The 14,780-nt window shown below is 51.0% G+C and overlaps 2 protein-coding genes across 5 annotated transcripts; one reads left to right on the top strand and one right to left on the bottom strand.

The window, feature by feature from the left end:
- Positions 1–275: 275 nt before the first annotated feature.
- Positions 276–7,116, top strand: LOC105466162 (early growth response 2). 4 transcript variants are annotated; one of them, XM_071069615.1, is made up of 3 exons: positions 276–510; positions 3,140–3,248; positions 4,631–7,116. In XM_071069615.1, exons 1-3 carry the CDS (start codon positions 412–414, stop codon positions 5,890–5,892), a joined length of 1,470 nt encoding a protein of 489 aa, XP_070925716.1. In that variant the 5' UTR covers positions 276–411; the 3' UTR covers positions 5,893–7,116. The 4 variants fall into 4 exon arrangements, with proteins under 4 accessions (XP_070925716.1, XP_011713440.1, XP_070925717.1 ...); XM_011715138.3 differs by lacking the exon at positions 276–510 and adding an exon at positions 2,493–2,840 and having other exon boundaries at positions 4,631–7,112; XM_071069616.1 differs by lacking the exon at positions 276–510 and adding an exon at positions 2,493–3,039 and having other exon boundaries at positions 4,631–7,112.
- A 3,481-nt stretch (positions 7,117–10,597) lies between these two features.
- On the bottom strand, positions 10,598–14,363 carry LOC105466163 (2-aminoethanethiol dioxygenase). Its single transcript, XM_011715142.2, has one exon. The coding sequence runs from the start codon at positions 14,012–14,014 to the stop codon at positions 13,202–13,204; it is 813 nt and encodes a 270-aa protein (XP_011713444.2). The 5' UTR covers positions 14,015–14,363; the 3' UTR covers positions 10,598–13,201.
- Positions 14,364–14,780: the final 417 nt, after the last annotated feature.

Below are 14,780 nucleotides of genomic sequence, written 5' to 3'. Positions count from 1 at the left end.
CTCCACCCGCCTTCCATTGGCCTACTCCTCCGGGAAGGGTGGCAGCCGAAGACCTCGCGGTTTTCCCTCGCTCAGGCACCCCTGCCCCCTCCCCCCGGCCCGCGTCCTGCCCTCCGCGGCCTGCTGGCCGGGCACTCGGGCGTCCAGGAGCTCCCCCTCGGGGCGGCGCGCGGCGACCGCCGGCGGGTTTGCCGGCTGCGCCAGTCGCGGGGCGGCCCGGGCAACTCGCCCGCCTGCCAGTCCGCCCACGTGCGCAGAGAGGAGCGAAGCTCGAGCAGTCGCCGCGCCCGCGCTTGCCGCCGGTGGGTGCCTCACCTCAGGGGCCGGCGGGGGCCGTAACCCGAGCCCCATCGCAGGGATCCGCATTTGCATAATTTGGCTTTCCCCCCTTCTTTCGGACTAGGGCCGGAGATGCGAGTCGGGCTCCCCTCCGAGGCGTCGTCTTCCCCATGGTCAGCGCGGGGGCCGCGGGACCCGCCGGAGCGCAGGCGGAGCGGGCTGGCACACGTGGTAAGAACGCAGCTATCTTTTCTTTCTCTTCTCTTCTCTTCTCTTCTCTTCTCTTCTCTTCTCTTCTCTTCTCTTCTCCTTCCTTCCTTCCTTCCTTTCTTTCTTTCTAGGACTTTGCACATTTTTGCTGGGTGTGGGGTATCTACTAGGGTGCTAACCTTGCTGCGATTTCTTTCCACGTCCTTTTCATCCCCAATTGGAAAAAAGCGCACAGCGCGAGCGAGAAACTTTCCCAAATGTGCTCTGGGTGACTTACATCAGAGATGGCCGGCCGCCGGAGACCGGCTTTTTTGGAGGGAGAGGGAGAAGCAGCGCTTGGGTGGAAGAGCAGAGGGAGAGACCGCTCCCTGCCGCCCCAGGGCCATGACCGCGGTGCGCTGGGCCTGGCGAGAGCAGGCGCACGGCTGCAGCGGTCGAGGCAGGTGAGCGGCTGGAGAGCCGCCTGCAGCGCCGCGCTCCCTCCACGGCGTGGCGCAGTGGCTCCCGCCTGCCCCGGCCCGCACTAGGCTAGTGTCGCTCCGGGCCGGGGGTGAAAAAGGAACAGGACAGGCCCGCGAGGCTGACCCTGCGCATTATCCCTGGCCTCCACGGCTTTGGAGCGGGAAAGGGCTCTGGGGCAGTTCGCAACCTGCACAAACGACCATGAATGAGCCATGCAGGCGGCGGTGCGCTGGACTTGGGCACCCGGGACCAGCCTCCTGTGGGGCCCCGGCCAGGCCCGGTTACCTATGCGGGCTGGGGCTCACTGGTGGAAGCTTTGCGCCCAGCATGCCAGAACCTGCTGCTATTTGGACTTTGGAAAAGTTTTTTAAAATTGCTTTGGGAACTAAACAGAAGGGTTTCTACCGGGGTCTCGCAAAGTAAAACGAGTGGGTTGGGGGATGGGGATGGCGTCTTGAAAGTGATTAGAGATGCTTTCGGCCGTCACTGAGGACCGCGCTGGGCTCACCAAGGTGTTTTTTGGGGAGGGAGAGAAAATATTTATTCTAGTACGTGTATTCTGGCTCGGGTGCGGGCAGGGCGCGGCCCTGGATAGTGGGCCATGGGGGTCAGGAGGAATCTGTGGCTGCCGGGACAGGTAGTGAAGGCTAAGACAGTGTCTTCACAGAGCCTCCTGTCCCGCGAGCCCGGAGCCCGCTCTGCCGCCGGGACACTGCTGGCAACGCGGGCGCGCGGGCGCAGTCAACAGGGAGGTGTGTAGTGTAAGGTGTGTGAGCGGGTGTGTGAAGAGGGCAGCGGGGGCGGGAGTGTGTAGCGGAAGTGGAGCGAGTGTGTGTGTGTATGTGTGTGTGGAGGGGCAGGGTGAGTGTCCAAGCTTCCATCTGGACGCCCCCACGCAGCCGACCGCCCAGACGCGCCGGGAAGGGCGCCCGCTCCGCGCAGCAGCTGAAGGGGGGCGGGGAGCGCGCGGGCAGAGGAAGGAGGGTGTCTCCGGCTGAGGATTTCTCTCGAAGCTCCCCACAGTAATTCTGCTCCTCCTAGGGTTTACCCTCCCAGTCCCAAGGTGCCCAAAATACTTAAACAAACAAACAACCCAAACCTGTTCCGTTTTCGCTCCTGTATAAATAGAACAGACTTTCCAAAAAAGCAATACGCATTCACTCTTATCACCAGCCACTTCTTTCCACCAAGTAATTCAGAAAAAAGCAGTCAGCTTCCGTGAATGCATGTAGCTTTTTTTTTCTTCGCTGCCTCCTTTTGCTTGCGGTTTTGAGCTGCCAAGAAAGTGAGTAGGGGTTTGACTGTAGTGTCTCGGCTCAGCTCGGTTTCTTTCCGAAGTTTAATTTTCCGGAATGGCTCCCAAACAAGGGCTAGGGAGGCGGAGCCGCCGGCACCGGATCTTCGCCTTTTTTGGAAAGTCCCAGAGAACCGGAATTCCTCCCCGCCCCGGGAGGCTGAGCCGCAGCCCGGAGCCGCTCGCTCTCCCGCTGTGGCTGCGGCTGGGTCCATGGCGCGCCCTCTCTCCCGCGATCCCTGTGCCCCGGACCCAGGCTGCAGCTAGGGCCGCGTGCCCGGGACCCCCGCGGATCCCCGCCGGCTGCGAGCTGGGAGTCGCGAGCCCGGCGGAGTCCGCGCGGCCGAGCCCGTGTATGCAAATCAGCCATGTGACGGCAAAAGCCGCCTGGCCCAGCCCTGTTCCTCAGTCCATATATGGGCAGCGACGTCACGGGTATTGAAGACCTGCCCATAAATACTTAGAGCAACACTTTCCGTCTAACTGAGCAAGGAGCAATTGATTAATAGCTCGGCGAGGGGACACACTGACTGTTATAATAACACTACACCAGCAACTCCTGGCTTCCCAGCAGCCGGAACACAGACAGGAGAGAGTCAGTGGCAAATAGCCATTTTTCTTATTTCTTAAAAAACAGCAACTTGTTTGCTACTTTTATTTCTGTTGATTTTTTTTTTTTTTTTTTTTTTTTTTTTGGTATGTGTGGTGGTTGTTTTTAAGTGTGGAGGGCAAAAGGAGATACCATCCCAGGCTCAGTCCAACCCCTCTCCAAAACGGCTTTTCTGACACTCCAGGTAGCGAGGGAGTTGGGTCTCCAGGTTGTGCGAGGAGCAAATGATGACCGCCAAGGCCGTAGACAAAATCCCAGTAACTCTCAGTGGTTTTGTGCACCAGCTGTCTGACAACATCTACCCGGTGGAGGACCTCGCCGCCACGTCGGTGACCATCTTTCCCAATGCCGAACTGGGAGGCCCCTTTGACCAGATGAACGGAGTGGCTGGAGGTAAGCCGCGTGTCTTCGCAGGCCGGGACCTGCGCGGCCCGGAGGTGGTGGGTGGGGTGCAGTGGGTGTGCGGGAATCGCAGGAGAGGATTGGGGCTCCAGGTGGACGGTGCTGATTGCACTGGCTTTGAAGACTGGAAGTGGGTGTAGGAGGAACCTGCGGCAGCAGGGACCAGGGCGCGCGGGCTGATGCGCCAGGTCGCCAGCAAACCGGCGTGCGTGCGCCCCGGCGCGCCCAGCCCCGGGCGAGCGCAGGGATGGGGGTGGAAGAGGCGTCCCTTCAGGCTTCGAGGCTTGCGCAGGCCCTCTGGCCGGTAGCACTTCGACCTCCCCTCTCCCGGGGCAGGGGCAAAGTGACGGTAAAGTTCGGGGCTCCCGGGGAGAGCTGCGCGCCTGGAGAGCCGAGCGGCGGAGAAGCGCCAAGGGAAATCGTCGGTAGCTCCCTCCTGGGCAGAGCCGACCCCGGGAAAATCTCGGAGCGCTCCCTTCTTGCGGCCTGGAGGCGCTCCCCCACCTGCGCACCGCCCGCGAAGTTGAGGGGGTTAGCAAGGCGGGGGCTCCGGCCGGCGGAGGCAGGGAGTGGGTGGTGGAGGAGGGCGAGCAACGGCGGGAAGCAGCCCCCGGACTGCTGAGGGAGGCCCGCGGGGGCACCGGCGACGCCGGTTTCCTTGGCGATGCCGTGGAAGTCGTCTCTCGCGGCCCCCGCACCTTCCTCGAAGCCGGGCCACTGGCCTTGAGCTGAGGCGGGGACGCGCGGCTGTCGGGAAAGGCGGAGAAGATTGGGATGGCAGGGAAACCTACGGACTCCTTCCTCTACAGCCCCCATTCCCTCCAGCAGCCCTCAGCTGAAGCGCAGCGGGAGAGGGAGGGAGAGAAAGGCACAAGGCGCTGCGGATGGGGAGCAGCCGGGAAGTCACCCACCCGCTTCTCGGGCTCTCCTCTCGGTTTGGCAGCATCACGGCACTAGGTCGATTCTTGGGTGGTGTTTGTCCTGGTGCCTCAGCCGTGGAACCCCCAGGCAAAGAAGAGGGAGAGAAGCTCCGGGCAGATGGGGCCTTTTAAAATATTGTTGTTGCTATTATTGGGTGTTTTTTATTGGGGACTAGAGCTGCAGATGGCTGGGGGTGGAGGGGAGTTGGGAAAAGCTCATTCTGCTTTTTTGGAGGTAGTTCTTGAGTTCCATACTGTCAATGGGTTGCCACAATTGGGCTGGCCTCTTCTTACTGTCTGTGAGTCTCAATTTCCCTACCTTTTGGACTTTGCCCCAGCTCTACAGTGCTGAGACTCTGGGCCTTGGGAATGGACCTATGTGACCCGGGGTGAGAAGGGAATCCTGGCTGTATTTTCATTGTTCCATCTCCATTCTGCCTTTTCCCTCCCCAGATGGCATGATCAACATTGACATGACTGGAGAGAAGAGGTCGTTGGATCTCCCATATCCCAGCAGCTTTGCTCCCGTCTCTGCACCTAGAAACCAGACCTTCACTTACATGGGCAAGTTCTCCATTGACCCTCAGTACCCTGGTGCCAGCTGCTACCCAGAAGGCATCATCAATATTGTGAGTGCAGGCATCTTGCAAGGGGTCACTTCCCCAGCTTCGACCACAGCCTCATCCAGCGTCACCTCTGCCTCCCCCAACCCACTGGCCACAGGACCCCTGGGTGTGTGCACCATGTCCCAGACCCAGCCTGACCTGGACCACCTGTACTCTCCACCACCGCCTCCTCCTCCTTATTCTGGCTGTGCAGGAGACCTCTACCAGGACCCTTCTGCGTTCCTGTCAGCAGCCACCACCTCCACTTCTTCCTCTCTGGCCTACCCACCACCTCCTTCCTATCCGTCCCCCAAGCCAGCCACGGACCCAGGTCTCTTCCCAATGATCCCAGACTATCCTGGATTCTTTCCATCTCAGTGCCAGAGAGACCTACATGGTACAGCTGGCCCAGACCGTAAGCCCTTTCCCTGCCCCCTGGACACCCTGCGGGTGCCCCCTCCACTCACTCCACTCTCTACCATCCGTAACTTTACCCTGGGGGGCCCCAGTACTGGGGTGACCGGACCAGGGGCCAGTGGAGGCAGCGAGGGACCCCGACTGCCTGGTAGCAGCTCAGCAGCAGCCGCCGCCGCGGCCGCTGCCGCCTATAACCCGCATCACCTGCCACTGCGGCCCATTCTGAGGCCTCGCAAGTACCCCAACAGACCTAGCAAGACGCCAGTGCACGAGAGGCCCTACCCGTGCCCAGCAGAAGGCTGCGACCGGCGGTTCTCCCGCTCCGACGAGCTGACACGGCACATCCGAATCCACACTGGGCATAAGCCCTTCCAGTGTCGGATCTGCATGCGCAACTTCAGCCGCAGTGACCACCTCACCACCCACATCCGCACCCACACCGGTGAGAAGCCCTTCGCCTGTGACTACTGTGGCCGAAAGTTTGCCCGGAGTGATGAGAGGAAGCGCCACACCAAGATCCACCTGAGACAGAAAGAGCGGAAAAGCAGTGCCCCCTCTGCCTCAGTGCCAGCCCCCTCTACAGCCTCCTGCTCTGGGGGCGTGCAGCCTGGGGGCACCCTGTGCAGCAGCAGCAGCAGCACTCTTGGTGGAGGGCCGCTCGCCCCTTGCTCCTCTCGGACCCGGACACCTTGAGATGAGACTCGGGCTGACACACCAGTTCCCAAAGGTCCCGGAGGCCCTTTGTCCACTGGAGCTGCACAACAAACACTACCACCCTTCCCTGTCCCTCCCTCCCTTTGTTGGGCAAAGGGCTTTGGTGGAGCTAGCACTGCCCCCTTTCCACCTAGAAGCAGTTCCTTCCTAGAATTTAGACCATTCTAGTCTCTCTTAGGTGAGTTGACTATCAACCCAAGGCAAAGGGGAGGCTCAGAAGGGGGTGGTGGGGGACCCCTGGCCAAGAGGGCTGAGGTCTGACCCTGCTTTAAAGGGTTGTTTGACTAGATTTTGCTCCCCCACTTCCCCTTATTTTGACCCATCACAGGTTTTTGACCCTGGATGTCAGAGTTGATCTAAGACATTTTCTACAATAGGTTGGGAGACGCTGATCCCTTCAAGTGGGAACAGCAAAAAGACAAGCAAAACTGATGTGCACTTTATGGCTTGGGACTGATTTAGGGCATGTTGTACAGTGAGTGAAGTATGGCCTTTATGCCGCACTCTGTGGCCCTAGAATGGCGAATCAGAGCATATCTAGTTGTCTCAACCCTTGAAGCAATATGTATTATAAACTCAGAGAACAGAAGTGCAATGTGATGGGAGGGACATAGCAATATCTGCTCCTTTTCGAGTTGAGAAATGTAGACTATTTTTTCAGTGTATATCCACTCAGATTTCGTGTATTTTTGATGTACACTGTTCTCTACAATTCTGAATCTTTGGGAAAAAATGTAAAGCATTTATGATCTCTTGAAATGAGTCAGAGGTTAACTTATTTAAGGGGGATGTACATATATTCTCTGAAACTAGGATGCATGCAATTGTGTTGGAAGTGTCCTTGGTGCCTTGTGTGATGTAGACAATGTTACAGGGTCTGCATGTAAATGGGTTGCCTTATGGAAAGAAAAATCACTCCCTGGGTTTAGTATGGCTGTATATTTCTGCCTATTAATATTTGGAATTTTTTTTAGAAAGTATATTTTTGTATGCTTTGTTTTGTGACTTAAAAGTGTTACCTTTGTAGTCAAATTTCAGATAAGAATGTACATAATGTTACTGGAGCTGATTTGTTTGGTCATTAGCTCTTAATAGTTGTGAAAAAATAAATCTATTCTAATGCAAAACCACTAACTGAAGTTCAGATAATGGATGGTTTGTGACTATAGTGTAAATAAATACTTTTCAACAATATTTTTGTTGCAGAAATCATTTCTGAAATACTTACTGGGTGGGAATTAAACAGTCATTCAGTCGCTGTGGCAGTATTTTTTAAAAACAGCACTAAGCACCAGTGAAAATGCTTTGACCAAACCATGGTCTCCAGGTCTTCTTTGCTAGCCTCTGGATACCAACCCCAAAGCAGGCTCCATTCATAATCAAACACTAGTGTTCTGGGGATTTCCCCCATGCATTAGTGTAAAAGTGGGGAGGCGTTGTTTTGACTCATTGTTCCGTTGTCTCTAACAGCCTATAGCTTCTCTCCGCTCCTGAGTGGGCTCCGGAAAATAAATACTTACAAACAAGTGCCCACTCGGAGACTACACATTTGCAACCGCTTTCAGAACCCTGACCAGGGTCTGGAACTCAGACGAGATGTGGCTTTGTGGAAAGTGTGGTGGCGTGGTCAAGCTGGAAATGACTTTCAGCTTCCAGGATTAGTCTCATGACCACAGAAAACTTTTTGAAAAGCGCTATCATCTCTTCAGATCGAAAATGCTCCCAGACGCTGCTGATGACAGCATGAATGGGTTGCCAAAGGAATTACCCCAGGACTCATTTCTCTCCAGCCTTCACTTCCCAACTGATTACCCCTATCTGAAAGGATCATTGATCTGCCAAAGGTTTGGTGGGTCTAGAAGTGACCATCAAAATACTCAGCTCATTAGATATAGATGCCTCAAGAAAATCTCAAAGATGATCTAAACTAAATAGGCCAATATAGTCCTCCATGGTACTGGATAAGGGTTTGCAAAGAATATACTGTAGGGTTCGTTTTACTGCAAGTCTTTTGTAGTGGTTTTAAAATGTAAATTCACCAAAAAATAGTTAATTTAGCCACAAGTAAACAGATGATGCCTTTGTGAAGTTATCATCTTTACTGTAAAATCTGGGCCTAAATATCATTTACGTTCACCCACCTCTGGATCCTTACACAAATGTAACATGTTGCAGCAGCGTCCACTGTTTAGCTGACATCTGAAAATCCCTTTGTCTATTTGCCCTTCAGTACTGTTAAGACTCCCTCAGGCTCAACCTGTATTTCAGAACAGCAGATGGTTACAGCTACTCTGGAAACCACCTTTTGCCCTTACCAGCACTAGAATTTGAGATCCGATTTGTGGAGGGAATGAATGCCTTTCTTCTATATCTTTTCTCCATCCCTATTTCAAGGATGTAGAATCCCCCTATTCTACTATGAAACAAGAGGTTTCCGAACTTGTTTCAGATTTTTCTAGTGACTGGTGTTTTCCCATTAGTTCCTATTTCCCAGCTTGTTGGCATAGTATCATCCCTGCTTGTCCAACTTTAGTAAGTATCAGACAATGCTACATTTTGATAATTACATGATTTAAAAGAATACTTCCTTCCTACCAAGATTTCATTATATTAAAATATAGTATACCCAAATTTTGTAAGATATATTTGTCTTGCCAAATTCTAATTTTAGAGGATCTTCAATCAAGATAATCTAAACAATTACTTACAAAGCAGTAGACTCAAAAGTCATCTCAAAAATAAAAAAGAAGATATTTTGATGACAGCAGAATTGGTTACATAATCACTTTCACCCTGACGTGAGCTTGGTGAGGTAGCATTAACACACATACCATAAGGAACACCACACCTCAGCGTTTTCTCAGAGCCAACCTTGTGGCTTTTACTAGTAGATTTCAATATGTAAGGTCAGTATCTTTAATCCGATTTTGCTCTCTACTTAAAATATTCAGGGTGCTTCTTGCACACATCTCATTTTTTACATTACTCAAGAAATAAAGCACAGAAAAATGTCTTCTTCTAATCTTGTATATACACTTCTGGAGAATAATTTCTTAAAGATTCATAGTGCTTTTGAGATAGTTCAACTCATATTAAAAATGAGTTGATTATACCTACATAAGGCTTACAAGTGTTCACAAACCAGGCTATTTAATTTGATTATCCCAGCTGCTAATAAGATTAAGGCAAATTGTTTCGTGTATGTTAAAAATGGCTGCAGTGACATTTTAACCATTTAATACCACTTTTGTGTGTGTGTGTATGGAGAGTGGGGGGAAGAGCGGTCAGCATTAAAAAGTCCCCAAAATGCTGCCAGCAGAAGCTAAAACTAAACAAATTCTACAGGAGAACAAAAAAGAAAATAAGTCCTGAAACTCTTTTCTTCCAGAATGAAAGTATTTTTGTTTTCTTGTATAGTACTATCTTATTTTCCTTAGGTTAAATACAAAGTAAGCTTTTTTCTGTTATAGCAAAATAGTCCGATTAGACATTAGCTTCAGATGTGTTTTCCCTCATGCTGTTTCAAAGCTCACTCTCAAGGAAATAAACTATTTTTAAGTGTATATTACTTGGGCTTTAAAATCTGCAGAAGGCCACTAGCTTTTAGTACATAATCTTACAGTATACATTGTGAACCTTTAATGGTAATCAAACTGTAGACACCAGAGCAGGCAAGCTTTTCCCTGTCTTGCAATAATCAAGTAAGAATTATCTCTAAACAATTTGAAACGTCTTCATTTTCCATAAGTACACTGATTTTGTTTTTCTTTTTTTGACATGCAGTCTCGCTCTTGTCGCCCAGGCTGGAGTGCAGTGGCACGATCTCGGCTAACCACAACCTCCACCTCCCAGGTTCAAGAGATTCTCCTGCCTCAGCCTTCTAGGTAACTGGGATTACAGGTGCCCACTACCATGCCTGACTAATTTTTCCACTTTTAGTAGAGATGGGGTTTTGCCATGTTGGCCAGGCTGGTCTCAAACTCCTGACCTCAGGTGATCTGCCTGCCTCAGCCTCCCAAAGTGCTGGCATTACAGGTATACTGATTTTAATCCAGAAATGCAAACATCCCCAGATTTGGGTTTGAAGATTCAATATCTATAAGGGACTTGACAAATGGTTTCCTTCTTTGACAGCAGATGCCTCATTGCAATGGAAGCGATCAGTGATTGGCTTCTGTATATACGTTTAAGTTATTTAGACCTGCAATTACAGAAGTAGCACTGCTCTCAGGTTAGAATTGGAAAGCAATAGGCAAGCCCTGAATTAAAGATATATTGCTTCTTCACCGGGCTGGAGAGCTAGAGCACAAGATTCAGAATCAGTAACAGATGAGTAATGGCAGAGTCCTCCCGAGATGCCAGGACTGAGGCACCTACAAGGAGACAACGAAAAGGGGGAATAAAAGGTGTGGATTTTGGGAGAAGTTCAGGGTTACTAGTGTTAAAAGCTCAGAAAACCCTCTCCTGTTGACAAAACACATATTATTTAAAAAGCAGGCTATCACTTTCATTAATAAATAGCAGTTGGTGTAAATGCAATCCATTCAAATCAGGCTTAGTAAAAATCAATTCTCATAAAATAGCTAAGTAGGTACACAATACTCTGCATTGATATAACTGGCCACTGACAGAACCAGATACTTTAAAAGCTTCAGAAGCATTTAGACAGACAATTTCTCACCCATGAGGCAATTATTGCATTTATTATTCACTACAAAAGTGATTAGTATCATTGTGCTCATTAGTCTTTCCTAGGGGAAGATAACTTTTATCCCACAGTTGTTATTAAAAATTATCTATATTGGAGGGAGTATATAGAACCACAATAGCAACGTATCAAGTCAGTCATGACGAACAGTTTATGCACACACGTGCAACATACTTTCTGCACCACACTTTGTCTTTGTAATAAGCATATTCTTTCCTTAGTGGCTCACTAAAACAAGTTACATTTTGTCTTCACCACTAATTTACTCAGAATTTATTAGTGAACCAAAGGTTTCACTGTACTTATTGAACTGAATCTGAGATATCATATTGCTGTTTTGGCCTGCAACAATTTCAGTTACTCTTTTGAAAGCACCTTAGGTATTTTCTTCCAATTTGCTTATAACTGAAAACTTTAAAACTTTTTTTTTTTCATAATGAAGTCATAATTCTTCCTTTATTACTATCCTACAGCCAGCATGAGTTTTTGTAGGTTAATGTACTCTAGGTTGTATTATAACACATACATTGCTATTAATAATCTTTGTAAGCTAATCAACTTTTTGCTACAATATAATCCAAAAAAGTATATGATTGATAACCACATTCATTACCGTGCTATGGAAAAAAAAACCCACCTTTTATTTTGTGAAGTTTTCTAAGAAAATCATTTGCATATCTAGAATTTTATTTTCAAACTAAGTGACATGAAGAACTGCTTCGAACTGCCCCCAAAGGCATTTTAAACGACATCAGAATGTGGAGCTACAATAAAACAATTTTAACAACCCTGGAGGAAATACTTGGTACTATGCCTGTGTCAGGTTTTATAATAAAGTGGCATGTCCTGTGGAATATCTTTTTGTGTTTTGTTTTGGTTTTATTTTTAAATCACTCACCAAGTATTTGCTTTTTTATACTATCTTAAAAACTGGGAACAAATACTCCCTCACCCTGGGTCTGTGTGTGTATAAAGAGGCAAAGGCACATACTCTTTCTCTACATACCGGGTCAACATTCCACCAACAATAGCAAATCTCCCTTTATTATAGATATTAGAACTCTACTGCCACTTGGGCAAGTCAATCAAGAGGGCTTAGACGACAGCTGGGCAAATTTTAATGTGTTTATTTCTACAATTTGTTTTTATTAAAAGTTTTGTGAAAAAAGGAATCTTATAAATAGTAAAAAGGGAGAAACAGTGCTTCATGGCCTGAAGCAAATGGTGTCAATACATCTGTAAACAAGGTGAGACTGCTCAGACTATTAAACGCACAAAAATAAAACTAGTCACAGATAGCAAGACTGTTCATTTCAGGGTTTGGGAGTGGGAAGTGGGAAGTGTTTAATCCCAAGTTTTGGTGCCCTAAAATGGCTAGCAGTCTAGTTAATTCTCAATTCTCTAGCTGTGATCTTCTGTGCCTTCTATCCCGTCCTACAGAAAATCACATTAGATGAACCCAGCGCTCAGTCGTTTTAGGGAGAGGGTTGAGACAACACTGCCAGCAACACAGCTGGAAATACCCGAGTCGGGAACGTTAGAGTTCCTGAGAGAATGTGAAACAGCTATCAACATAATATTTCTCCCTACTTTTACAGTAAAATATTGGAAGTAAATAAAGATAGGGAATACAACAGCTGGCTAGGAGTGTTTTACATTCAGTTGTTTGGAAGCATAACACATTCAGCTCCTTTGAATCTTCCCGTTAGAAAATATAGAATTACTCTATCACCTTTTAAGGTACAGTAAGACAAGAAAAAAAGTCATGTGAGGATAATACAGTCTTTGCATTACAGGTGAATCTGCAACATGAAATCTGCTCAACTCACAGATCTGGAGATTCATAGGGAAGATAAGCTCTAAGTGACCATGTCACAGAGATTATGCAGGTGCTGAATTTCTTAGTAGATGCTGCCTGAGTAAACCAGATGTGGCTACTGGGCACAGGGAGGAAAGAAAATAAATCTTGTCCTCTACATGCATAGTTATATTGTGAGAGTGATCCCCAAACTGAAAAAATCATTTAATTTTCACAAGGAATTAATTAGGCAGGCCAGCTCACTTTAAACAGTAGCTCATCTCTTTAAACCTAGTTTTTACCAATGACTTGAACTAAAAACAATTCAAACCACTGGGTCATGCACAGTCAATAAGTTAAAACTGTAAGAAAAAAAGGGCATAAGGGCATGAGTGGAAAATAAACCCTATTTACCTAAGGGGTGGGGAGTGGGAGGAAGAAAACCACTTAGTATTTTGTATAGAATGGGGAAGAGAGGAAGATACTTTCATTATGGCTTTAGGATGGAAGCGCTTCAGATAGTCCCCTGCCCCATTCCTCCAAATCAAAGCCCCAGTGGCAGTGACGGTACCAGGAAACAATCTAGCCTCCCCGCCCACTCCGCCCCCATAACCGTGCCCGGCGGCTGCTGTCCAGTCGCCCGTGCTTCCCAAGGCTGCCGAGGAAGCGGCTGCTGCTCATTCCAGTAGATCCAACGCCCAGGATCGGGGGTAGAGAGAGACACAGCCCTTGTGGTAGGGTAGGGCACGTCTTCGGCCCACTGCTCCTGGGCGCCGGTGGCTTCAAGGGAAGACCTTGGGACCTGGATAGGGTTCTCCCTCGCACCAGAAGTCATCGGCCTGTGGGGTCTCCAGGAGCCACACCTCTCGGGGCAGGTCACAGGCCGAGCTGGAGGCCTCCTTGGGCCTGACCGGCTCCAGCACCCGGTAATAGTGGCAGTCCCGGCCGTCGTCCGGGTCGTAGGGCGGGGCCAGGATGTCCAGGAAGGCGGCAGGCCCTTCCACGGCGTCAATCTGGTGCAGGTTGTCCCGGTGCGGTGTCAGGATGCAGGGGCCACTGGCCTCGGTGTACTCGGCCCGCGAACGCAGCACGCCCGGCCGCACTGCTTCTCGCTCCCGGGGCTGCAGCGGCGGCTCAAACTGCTGCTCGGGCGGCAAGGCCCGCGGCGGTTGCCCGCCGCCCGCGTCCAGCTTGTCCATACAGCTGATGCGCACGGTGCCGTATAGCACCTTGAGCATGCCATGCATGCCCGGGTGGTCGTGCAGCGGGATGGACGTGCCGCTCTTGAGCAGGAACACGCCCAGACTGAAGCCGTCCGTCTCGTAGATGTGCATGTAGGTGACTGGCGGCAGGTTGGGCGGCAGTGGCTGTAGTGTGGCCTTGCGCGGGGCGATGTTCAAGTCCTCGGCGCGGACCTGGGTCAGAAGGCTCTTCAGCTTGCTCAGGTTCTCCGGGAAGCCCGGCGGCATCGGCGCCTCCGGGCCAGAAGCCGCGCCGCGATCGGAAGCGCCGCGACCGCCCCCGCTGTCCCGGAAGGTGAGGCAAGCCTGGCGGGCGATCCGTTGGATCAGGGAGGCCATGTTGTCTCGGGGCATGGTCTGCTGCTCCTCTGCGTACCGGGACCGGCCCCCTCCTTTCCTCCGCCCCTTGCGGTCCCCGGCGGCCGCCACGGCTGCCCGCAGCCCGGGTCGAGGCGGGAGGCCCCGCAACCACCGGCCCGTCGGGCGCGCGGCACCACAGCCAACCTCAGCAGCCACGCGCCCGCAACTGCCCGGCGCGCTCGCCTTGCGCCCCCTCTGAGCGTGCACGCGCACGCCCCACACCCCGCACTCACGCTCCGGGAGCAGATACCGGCCGCGCGGACGGTGCCAGGCTTTGCCTTACGCCCGGTGCTCCATTCATGCGGCCCGCACCTACGACGGTGGCCGGGCGCCCAGGGACCCTGCAGAGCATGCCGGGACTTGTAGTCCGGCCTTCCGCTTGAGCGCTGAGAGAGTTCACTTAGTTGATTGGAAAATGGAGGAACTATTACACATGTTGGGAATAAAGCGATCTTTTTCAGAATGCAGAGGTGTTTTTCTTGTTTTAAAAAAGATGACTCGAGGTGCAAGAGTAGCAGTCACTTGACTACAACTCCCGGCATCCCCCGCAGGGTGGAGTGATGCACTTCCGTCAGCTGGCCCGCGAAGTAGTGGAGGCTCTTGGCCTTCATAAATAACAGGGCAAGGAGGGTCGTTAACCTTCTGGCGCCGCTGGGGCCTGGTTAGCCGTGCAGGGTCGCCTTCCTTTGGCCTTGCCCTGGGAAGGAGGCTGTTGAGTCAGCTTTAGCTCCTCACGGCCGCCTAGGTGTAGCACTGTCTC

Source organism: Macaca nemestrina, chromosome 9 (genome assembly GCF_043159975.1).
Source record: "Macaca nemestrina isolate mMacNem1 chromosome 9, mMacNem.hap1, whole genome shotgun sequence".
NCBI lineage: Eukaryota > Metazoa > Chordata > Mammalia > Primates > Cercopithecidae > Macaca > Macaca nemestrina.
This window is presented reverse-complemented; position numbering and strand designations above follow the sequence as displayed.

What these genes read in the sequence shown, in the direction of transcription:
- LOC105466162 (XM_071069615.1), top strand. Translation starts at nt 412, where the DNA reads ATGCGAGTCGGGCTCCCCTCCGAGGCGTCGTCTTCCCCATGGTCAGCG. An exon ending in GGAGCGGGCTGGCACACGTG is followed by an intron (nt 511 to 3,139) that starts GTAAGAACGCAG and finishes TTTGTGCACCAG; the next exon opens with CTGTCTGACAACATCTACCC. An exon ending in GATGAACGGAGTGGCTGGAG is followed by an intron (nt 3,249 to 4,630) that starts GTAAGCCGCGTG and finishes TTCCCTCCCCAG; the next exon opens with ATGGCATGATCAACATTGAC.
- LOC105466163 (XM_011715142.2), bottom strand. Translation starts at nt 14,014, where the DNA reads ATGCCCCGAGACAACATGGCCTCCCTGATCCAACGGATCGCCCGCCAG.